The 10882-nt window shown below is 44.9% G+C and overlaps 1 protein-coding gene across 3 annotated transcripts in view; it reads left to right on the forward strand.

Moving 5' to 3' along the window:
- LOC140398676 (junction plakoglobin-like) overlaps window positions 1-10436 on the forward strand; it is a 72877-nt gene extending 62441 nt beyond the window's left edge. For all 3 annotated transcript variants that reach the window (XM_072487656.1, XM_072487654.1, XM_072487655.1), the window contains 7 exons: window positions 427-582; window positions 945-1064; window positions 2088-2238; window positions 3123-3244; window positions 5956-5992; window positions 7923-8086; window positions 9246-10436. In XM_072487656.1, the coding sequence (XP_072343757.1) occupies window positions 427-582; window positions 945-1064; window positions 2088-2238; window positions 3123-3244; window positions 5956-5992; window positions 7923-8062 (726 nt within the window). In that variant the 3' untranslated portion in view covers window positions 8063-8086; window positions 9246-10436. The remainder of the gene's footprint in view (window positions 1-426; window positions 583-944; window positions 1065-2087; window positions 2239-3122; window positions 3245-5955; window positions 5993-7922; window positions 8087-9245) is intronic.
- Window positions 10437-10882: the final 446 nt, after the last annotated feature.

A 10882-nucleotide genomic window follows, 5' to 3' on the forward strand; every position in this document is an offset into this window, starting at 1 on the left:
CCATGGCAGGTGATGGGATCAGCTCCATTTTCCTGCCTGCTCCCCTTATCCCTTAATTCCCTGAGACCCCAAATCTGTCAATCCCAGCTTTACGTATGTTCAACGCTGGAGCATCCACAAGACCCTAGGGTCGAGAATTCCTGAGATTCACAACACTTTCAGTGAATAGATTTTTCCTCAGCCCAAAATGATTGGCCCCTTGTCCTGAGACTGAGCCCCAACCAGCAGGAAGTCTCTCAGCGTCAACCCCATCAAGCCCTTTCAGAATTTTGTAGGTATTGGGCCACCTTTGGCCATCCTTTTGCAAGATTGCAAAGTTAAAAGCAGTATTTGTTGCGCTGTTTCTATGTGTGTCTTCAGAATTGTGCCACCTGTATCAATTTTAACATTTGTTTTCTCTCTTTTCTACTTGCAACTACCTGCCAGGCCACTGTTGGACTTGTCCGCAACTTGGCACTGTGCCCAACTAATCACGCTCCCCTCCGGGACAATGGTGTCATTCCCCGACTTGTCCAGCTCCTAGTGAAAGCTCACCATGAAACACAGCGACAAGCATCTGGAGGTGGACAGCAGCAATACATGGTATGTAAAAAGTGATTCCAGGCACACGCCACCTACTTGTATCCTGCTCCCTGTGTGACTCTTGCGTGAGCAGTCCTGAAATGTTTGTGCCGTACTTCAAAACTTCCAACTGCTGTGGTGTGGGTAGAGATTGAGCTCAGCTGTGTTGCCTTCAGTGGATCAATAGCTGACCGTTTTGGTCCCCACAATTAAATTGGTCCCTTTTGGTGAGATCTTGAAGCTGCTGTTCTTTGTTAACAGAGTTGGTCCTCAACTTGGGGGATGGGGGTAAATGTTGAAATAAGTGAGTGACAGTGTAAAGTGCACGTTGGACACCTGTGATTTGCAGCATTGGTACTAATCAGTGCCCTGTGGCCCACCAGGATGGAGTACGAATGGATGAGATTGTGGAAGGCTGCACAGGAGCACTGCACATTCTTGCCCGGGATCATGTCAATCGGACTGAAATCACTCGTCTCAACACAATCCCATTATTTGTCCAGGTAAGTTGCATGTCGATTGATACACGAAACTTTTACAATCGCCAAGTCCAAACAGGACATGGAATATGATTGAAAGAAAAAGAAAATGCATTTATAAATCAACTTCTATATTCTCACATCCCAAAATGATTCATAGTCTGTGATGTCTATCTGATATGTGGTAAGGAACTGGACAATCTCCCATTCTTCTACAAGTATCATTTCACAGTTTCACATCTCCTCATGGAAATGTATTTTAATAGATGTACCCCTCACCGATAACTTTTGTTTATTATCACTTAAATTATTTTTGCATTCACAGAACCTAAGCTCATCAGCTTTATTCTTGTCAAATATAAACACCCTTCTACCAAGTTTGATTATAATTTTGACTGGTCTAATGTAGTATCAAATAAATTTTCGTTCTTTCCTTTGGGAACCGTTTCGCCCCACCCTGTTAGAAAATTCCAGTTCCTGTCTTTATATCAATTGTTACGTCAGCCTGAAACTGACCATTGTTTCAAGGACACTGGCCCAGTGATAGTTTACATTGACTTAAACGTCCAGTTTAACTGGAAACGTTAATTCAATAGTGGTGTAACTGAGGCCAGGCAGGGGATTTTGATTAGCCCTTTTTTTTTTTTTACACATTGCCAATTGTTTTCCCGGGAAGCTCACTGGAAGGAAGCTCTGTCGGCACGGATTGAAGACAAAATGAGCTTCCCGACGACACCCTCAGCCCACAGTCAAACAAACCAGTTATGTGTGGACTGGAGCGAGATGTTAGAACGATTACGTTGTGTGTAAAACTGTCTCCCAGCAAGGAGAGGCGTGAGGGCAACTTTTATCAGGAATGAAATTATACCGCAAGTGTTAAATCATTGAAGGGTGGCTCGTGGCACAGTGGTTAGCACTTTACGGCACTTTAATTTAGGTACTCTTAATTTATTTTTAAGGGGTATTAAATCATTGTCTCTCAGTAAAGAAGTTTATCTTTGGATTTCCACGTAACTTGGTGACTGCTATGTGTTCTTCTCCCTCCAGCTCCTGTACTCTCCTGTTGAAAACATCCAGCGCGTCGCAGCTGGGGTCCTGTGTGAACTGGCACAAGACCGGCATGCAGCAGAGATAATAGACCAAGAGGGGGCCACAGCGCCCCTCACAGAGATGCTGCACTCCATGAACGAGGGTATTGGTGAGTGATGGATATTCTCCTGGTGACACTCACTGTCACCCCCTGGGGTGTAAATGGGGTGCTGTTTGGGGAAAGGGTAGAGAAAGGGACTAAAGTTGAACTCTGTGCCTTTGGACAGGACAAATAATTCAGCCAGGGCGTCTGATCAGGGCTTTGAAATGTCTTGTCCCAGAAGGGATTAAACAAATTCAATAAAATGGTGCACGATGGAGCCAAACAGGATAGTCCCTTCCTAAAGCAGAACGGTCGAATGAGTTCTGAGCCACTGAGCAATTTGATAAAAATAAGGGAGGAACTAACGGGTTATAATAGCATCGTAGAATTTACAGTGCAGAAGGAGGCCATTCGGCCATCGAGTCTGCACCGGTCCTTGGAAAGTGCACCTACTTACGCCTCCACCCTATCCATGTAACCCAGTAACCCCACCTAACTTTTGGACACCAAGGGCAATTTAGCATGGCCAATCCACTTAACCTGCACATCTTTGGACTGTGGGAGGAAACCGGAGCACCCGGAGGAAACCCATGCAGACACAGGGAGAAAGTGCAAACTCCACACCCACAAGTGACCTGAGGCTGGAATTGAACCCGGGTCCCTGGAGCTGTGAGGCAGCAGTGCTAACCGCTGTGCCACCGTGTGTTATGGTGAGGGCTAACTGAAGGGGGCAGACAAAAGTTGATGTTGAGTATAAACACTGCCGTGAATCAGTTGTTTCTGTGCTGTAAATGATATAAATCTGTGACCTGTTGTGTCTCGTGTTCTGTCTGGACACACTCACTCATTCTGAGGCTCTCTCACCAGTTCCCTCGGGTGCTGTAGATTTTGGATTTCTCGTGGTAAGCGCTACTTGGGTGATATGTTGGTCCTTTCTCTCTGCTCCACAGCGACCTATGCTGCTGCGGTGCTGTTCCGGATATCGGAAGACAAGCCCCAGGATTACCGGAAGCGACTGTCCATTGAATTGACTAGCACCCTCTTTAGAAATGACCCAGAGGCCTGGGATGCGGTATGTACTCTAGATCACACACCAGTCCCTGACACCACATAATAGACTTGGTCGCAATATTTCATCCCTAAAGGAACAACAGCTGCATTGATAAATTGGCCAAGAGACAGATGCAGTAGTGGCCCTCCAAACCTGTGCGATCACGATTCCCCAACTTTAAAAAAAAAAAACCTTCTGACCTTTCTCGGTCCGTATCTCTCTATCTCCTCCCTATTCATTTATCTATCCAGATGCCTCTTAAATGTTGCTACTGTGCCTGAGTGTGCTTCCACCACATCCTCTGGCCGTGCGTTCCAGGCACCCACCACTCGCTGCGTGAAAAACTCAACCCGCACATCTCCCTTAAACTTTCCCCCTCTCACCGTGAACCTGTGCCCCCTGTGTAATTGACACTTCCACCCTTGGAAAAAGCCTCTGACTATCCACCCTGTCTATGCCCCTCCTAATTTAGACCTCTATCAGATCTCCTTCAGCCTCTGTCTTTCCAGTGAAATCATTCCTAGTTTATTCAACTTCTCCTCATAGCCGACACCCTCGAGACCAGGCAACATCCTGGTGAACCTTCTTTGCACTCTCGCCAAAGCTTCCACGTCCTTCTGACAATGTGACCAAAACTGCGCGCAACACTCCAAAATGCAGCCGAACCAAGGTTTTATACAGCTGCAACATGAGTTCCCAACTCCTGTACCCAATGCCCTGGCTGATGAATGCAAGCACACCGTATGCCTTCTTAATCACCTTGGCCACCTGTGTTGCCACTTGTAGGGAACTGTGGACCTGCACTCCCAGATCCCTCTATATTAATGTTCCTAAGGGTTCTGCCATTTACAGTATAATTCGTACCTAGATTTGATTTTCCAAATTGCATTACCTCGCATTTGTCTGGATTAAACTCCATCTGCCATTTCTGTGCCCAAGTCTTCAATCTATCCATATCCTGTTGCATCCTCTGACTGGGCACTATTAGCAACTCCGCCAATCTTTGTGTCATCCGCAAATTTACTAATCAGACCACCCAAATCTTCCTCCAGATCATTTATTTATATATATATATATCATGTGATTTTAATTTTTGTACCAGTCTGCCATGTGGGACCTTGACAAACGCCTTACTGAAGTCCATATAAACTACATCCACACCCCTTCCTGTATAATTTTTCTTTGTCACCTCTTCAAAAAACTCAATCAAGTTGGTGAGACACGGGCAGCACAGTGACGCAGTGGTTAGTACTGCTGCCTCACGGCGCTGAGATCCCAGGTGAGACAGAATCTTTGAATGTTTTTAAGGTGGTTTAATTCTTGATGAGCCAAGGTGACCGGTTATTGGGGGGTAGGCATGGAATGTGGAGCTGAGGTTACACTCCGATCAGCATGGCCAATTCCTGTTATTGTCATGTGATAGTACCTTTAAGAAATGGGTGTTTACAGGGCAGCACGGTGGCACAGTGGTTAGCATTGCTGCCTCACGGCGCCGAGGTCCCAGGTTCGATCCCGGCTCTGGGTCACTGTCCGTGTGGAGTTTGCACATTCTCCCCGTGTTTGTGTGGGTTTCGCCCCCACAACCCAAAGATGTGCAGGGTAGGTGGATTGGCCATGCTAAATTGCCCCTTAATTGGAAAAAATGAATTGGGTACTCTAAATTTATTTTTAAAAAAGAAAAAAATGGGTGTTTACTACTGCAGTGATGTCAGAGTGGGTGGAGCTGGGCTGTCTGTCAGCTTTTTACTTGCGTTTTTGAGCAGGCTGCAGGGTGTGTTTTAGTTTTGTTTTCAGTGTTGGAGCTGAAGCCAGACAGAGCAGGTGTACTGCTGTTCTCTCTGCCATCAAAAGACTTGATCATTTGGTGAATTCAGAATTATAAATGTTCTCAGTAGTGAATGTAAACCTAATGTGCTTCTGTTGAAAGATGTTTCTTCTGTCTTCTGGAGGTTGTTTGGGAAGTTATTAAGCATTACTTAGTGTTGTATTCTTTGGGGGTTGTATTTGAGTTAATGGTTGCTAAGATGTTCACTCTGTTTCAAAAAGGTTAACTTGAGTTCATAGAATAAACATTGTTTTGCTTTAAAAAATACTTTTCCATTTCTGCTGTCCCACACCTGTAGAGTGGGCCGTATGCTGCTCATACCACAATCTAGTAAAAGTCAGGTGAACTCCATGATACACTTTGGGGTTCTCTAAACCCTGGCCCATAACATTATGTTCTTATTATGCCGAGGGATCATTTCCATCCTGGGAGGACAGACCGTGCCTCAGTTTTACTGTTTCAAAGGCAGCAACTGAGTCAATATTGCACTAGAGTGTCAGCTTCGATCCCGGGCTTGGGTCTCTGGAGTGGAACTCTGACTCCGTCAGGATGCTACTCACTGAGCATGGCGATTGTCGGGCATCTTCCAGCCAAATCCTGCTGTATAATGAAAGTTGAGCTTTCTGGCGAAGGATTGATGGAGGTATTAGGGGTGGTGGAGGAGGATGCTGTAGGGAGAGCATTGGATGTCTGTCACAAGCTTTTCCTAACTGGACAATCGAATTGAATGTGGTGTGGTTAAGTTGACAAATTGCTAGAGCAGTTGGCTGGGGGTGTGGGGCAGACAAAGCGAGGTGGGGAAGGGGTGGTCAGAAAGGGGATATGGAGGCAGCTGTAGGATGAGGGAAGGGGTTGTGTTGGCATTCTTCCTTGACTCCTGCTAATACTTGCTCTTTATCCATCCTAGGCTGAGCGACTGATGGCTGTAGATGCTTATCATGATGGTAAGTGTGAGGGGCGAAGCGTGTGGTGCTCGGGGCAGGCTGTGTATGTATGCTCACGTGCCCCCGCTGCCTGTGTATGTGCATATCTGTATCATCTCATGGCGGCACAGTGGTTAGCACTGCTGCATCGCTGCGTCAGGGGCCAGGGTTCAATTCTGGCCTACTGTCTGTATGGAGTTCGCATGATCTCCCCGTGTCTGCGTGGGTTTCCTCCCATAATCCAAAGATGTGCAGATTAGGTGGATTGGCCATGCTAAATTGCCCCTTCGTATCCAAAAGGTTAGTTGGGGTTACTGGGGGGTTAAGTGGATAGGGTCGATGCTCTTTCAGAGGGTCGGTACAGACTCCATGGGCTCAACGGCCTCCTTTTGCGTTGTAGTGATGCTATGATTATGCATTATTACTTACTAGACATTTATATATCAATAGAAAGGAATGTGTAGTACGTGTCTGCACATTTGTGTATTATTTGTCTCAAGTTTTCATTGGCTAGCCGGTGTCCAGGCACCTTGAGCTCAGTGCGACCGGAATTGTTTGAAGCTGGTTGATGTGATCAGTGTCGGAATTTCAGATATATTGCATTATATGTCTTTGGTGCAGTAAGGGATAAAAGCTGTGTTAGTGTGTATGACTGCTGCAGTAGTGTTTTAAAAATCCTGGTTTGAAAGACAGCTAGGCTTTTTGAGCCAGAGGTACAATTTGTTTTTAATTTAGAGTACCCAATTGTTTTTTTTTTTTCAATTAAGGAGCAGTTTAGCGTTGCCAATCCACCTACCCTGCACATCTTTGGGTTGTGGTGGTGAGACCCACGCAGACACGGGGAGTAAGTGCAAATTTTACAAGGGCAGTGACCCGCCTCCTTGGCGCTGTGAGGCAGTAGTGCTAACTACTGTGCCATTGTGCCACTTGAGCCAGATGTACAATTAAAGGATCATAAAAGCTTGGGCTAATCGACTTGGATTAAGAAGGTTCCCTGGCCTATTGATGATTAGACATTGTGTCCAGCTTAGGGAGAGGATATAGTTAACGGGAGGCGCCGGAGTTGAAGTCCTCAGTTATTGATGTTTTCAGGGTTAGTTTGTGGCTGGAAGGTGAGCTCAGAAGGTTTCTGAAAAAATACAGCCAGAGATTCTGCATTGTTCTGACAGGCGGTCAGGTCTCTTTCTGTTAAGCAGTCTCAAAAATCTCTGTGGTTTATCCAAGACCTATCTAAGCAAGTAATCCTGGATCTGCTAACTGTATTTAAAAGTAATAACCATTATTATCAGAAGTAGTCTTACAATTAAGTTACTGTGGAAAAACCCCTAGTTGCCACACTCCGATGCCTGACCTGAGATGGTTTTGTTGTTTGAGTGGGAATAAAGATAGTAGAAGGGTTATTGTGTCACTGTGTTGATAGGCATTGTTTAAGGGGTAATTGTAAGTTCTTATCGCGTGATGTTAAAGATATTCTAATACTGTGTCAGTAATAAAGTTTGTTTTAATCTACCACATCCCTATTTTGTGTGAAATCACTCCTCAAGCGAGGTATCCTTTCCTCACAGACGTACAAAATTTAAACAAAATATTGGTTTCCTGTCCAGTATCCGAGACTGTTGGAGTCTGATCAGGGATCGGCATAGTGGATGGGTAGGTCGCCTCCCCCTTCCTTGGAAGAAAATCACTCCGGACTGCAGTGCCTGTAGGAGCCTGCCATTTGTGTTGAGTGCAGTTGTAGTCTGTGATCTGTTTTCTGGAGTGGATGGTGTTTGTGCGATTGGGTCTTTTAGCAATATGTTGAAAGAATCCTGAAGCAATTGCAATTGAGCAGCCCCAGGATTCTATGCAGCAAATCCATTTGATTGGGAGGGAGGTGAGGTTGGTTTGGCTAAGTTGGCACTCATGGCATCTTATTTGTTTGTACTTCTTTCCAACACATATGACTTCAAAGTACTTCTCCCACCTGGTGATCCCAACATGCCTTTTGTAAACTCGGAACCTGGGATGACTATGAACCGTGAAATGATGAGTGATGAACTATACCAGGTGGAAAGACTAATGCAAGAAGAGAACAACTCGTATCCGTGTTAGACTTCACATCAATCATTCCACAAGGTATTATCAATTTATGGTGAAAATCTGGCAATTTTACAAAATGTCAAACATTATTTTGACACCAGGTTGTCCATGATCGGGAGAATGGGATGAATTTTCTGATGATGGCCTCCTGGTACTGAATCAAACTGACATTTTGCGAGGATATAAATTTTCTGTTATTAAAATATACCAAACAACATTACCAAGGCGGAGGTCAGAAAACCCGATTACTGTAGATCAAGTTTCCTAAATTTAAACACTCTTGAATTTGGTGTTTTTTAAATTTCTTTCCACTTGTCGACGATGGGAGTCACCCCCAGCTGGGATGACATTTAGGGAGTTATTCTACACAGGATGAACACCTGATATTTAGATAGCATTTGTCATGGCCTCACCACATCCTAAAGCATTTGACAGGCACTGAAGTATTTATGAAGTGTCGTCACTTTTGCAATGTAGAGAACGTGGAAACTAATTTGCGTAGAGCAAGCTCCCACAAACAGCAGCTTGACTGCACAGATTCTGTTTAGCGATGTTGCATGAGAAATAAATATTGGCCAGGGTGGGAGATCTCCCCTGAAATTTGGAATCGTGACCATGGGACCTCAGTCAGATTGGTGAGGTCCAATGACTCATCTGAATTCTGATGCCTATGGCAGTGCAGCGTTCCTTTAGCAGTGGCCCTGGGAGTGTCGGCCTTCGAATGTGGGTTCAGGTCTCTGGATGGGGCTTGAGCCCATGGAGGTAAGAGTATGATGCACTGAGCCATGGGTACCATCACCCAGCTGGACTAAGACTGTGGAAGGGTTGTGGAGACGCTGACTTCGAGCAATTGTTCGTTTCCATGCTGCATGAGGACGGGGTCGGTCCAGATAACGGAGGCCTGCACTCCGTGGCCCCACCTTCCCAGCAGAACCCGTTGCCTAGAAATAGTCGCTGTTTTCAGGGCTAGAGGGAGGAAGAAATTAGCAAGCCAGAATAGGTGATAGGTGTATTATTCCTGCAACTCCAGACAGTGATTATAGTAAGATGGTTCATCTCACTGCTGTTGCTCCTGTGAAGGTGACTGACGTTGAGTAAGTGAACGGGAGCTGAGCATTCTCGACAATGGGAACGGTGGGCTTTTTGAACAATTTGTGTTTTGCTGATTCTGACTTTGATCTTTTTCTCTCGACAGCCTTGAACTGTGAATGAAGTTCAGGAGAGATCAGCAAAACTGCTTTTAACAGAGTGTTTGTGTGTGTGGCAGAGACTCGGACGTTGAATAGAAGTGCCTAACGGGCATCAAGGAAAGTCTGTGGGAAGCATTATCTGGAGCCTTTCAGTGTGGGACTAATTGAGGAAATTTTTGGTGTCAGGAAAAATTTCAGTGAGCAATCTCCAATCTGCCTAAAGGTTTCAGCTATGTTTAACTAGTTTCTCTATAATATGATCTTCAAATAAATAAATAACCTTCCTTTGGAAGACCCCTTTTCTCAGCTGTGAAAGCTACATTTTACCAAAGCATTATTTGTTTTTAACCAGCTTCATTCTTGTTTTAGAAACTTAAAGGTTACATTTATGCAAAATGTTTTGACTGTTTCTTTCTTTCTGTGAAGACAGCTGCTTGCATTGGGATGGGTGAGCTTCCAATTGTTCTGTACCAGTCCCAAGGGATTTGCTAGAAGCATCAAAAATAAGCTTTCATTATCAATCTGTAACTTACACTTGCCTCGCTGATGTTTCACTGTTTCGAGATGCGAGGAAATGATTTTCTTGGGAGAATGGGAATCAATAAGTGATGATCGGGAAGCTTTTTTTCTGAATTGATTAACAAATTTAGCAGCTCAGTGCAAGTGGCCTTGCACTGTTAAATCTCCCTTGATCACTCTTCGGCTCAGTTCTGATCATTGCCAGGGTGTATTACTTGGGCTGCAGTTTGGTTTCCAAAAGCCAATGTCTGGGCTCCAGTGGAGTAATTGTGGGGAGTCAGCACAAGATGTTAACTGAGCTCTGGATCCATCTGACTGGCGATGGGGAGCAGGGACTGTCTGTCTGGATGTAACCTGCAGTAAGCTCGTAGCCATGAGCCCTCCCAAGGTTAGTAATCCCAGGATGTACCTAAACAAGGCAGCGTAGAAGGGGTAATGTACTGATGCTTTGCCTATCCTGATTTATTGATCTTTATATTAATGGTGGCTGGTGTTTTGTGTGGTTTCTTTTCCTGCTGTAACCATTTTAAACAGTTTTTCGGACTAATAGCAGTTTTCCTTTAAATTGTAAATTGTATGGTGATACAGGTCATTCATACACAGCATGGTTTCAATAAACCACCTTTGATAATTCCTGTAAGTTTTTGTAAAAAGCAAATTAAAAACAATATACCACACGTTATTTTGGCTCTGCTTTTTAGAAATATCGCAAATAACTTGGAGCATGCAACACAGGGGAAAGGGGCACTTAGTTCCTTAATTTGTGGTGATCTCTGCTTGTGTACACCCACCACAGCTCTGACCCAACTATTTAATCTCGACTCGAGCAGATTGAAGACTTTTATAAATATTCCCTGATCGAGACAATCGAGCAAATCTCTGAACAGCAGGTGGATGTCTTCATGGAATCCATGAACTCCACTTCAGCCTATTCCCGTGTACACCTCTGGACACCGAGGGGAGATTTTAGCATGGCCAATAGGGGCTGGTTTAGCACAGGGCTAAATCGCTAGCTTTGAAAGCAGACCTAGGCAGGCCAGCAGCACGGTTCAATTCCCGTACCAGCTTCTCCCAATAGGCGCGGAATGTGGCGACTAGGGGCTTTTCACAGTAACTTCCTTTG

Source organism: Scyliorhinus torazame, chromosome 21 (genome assembly GCF_047496885.1).
Source record: "Scyliorhinus torazame isolate Kashiwa2021f chromosome 21, sScyTor2.1, whole genome shotgun sequence".
Lineage (NCBI taxonomy): Eukaryota > Metazoa > Chordata > Chondrichthyes > Carcharhiniformes > Scyliorhinidae > Scyliorhinus > Scyliorhinus torazame.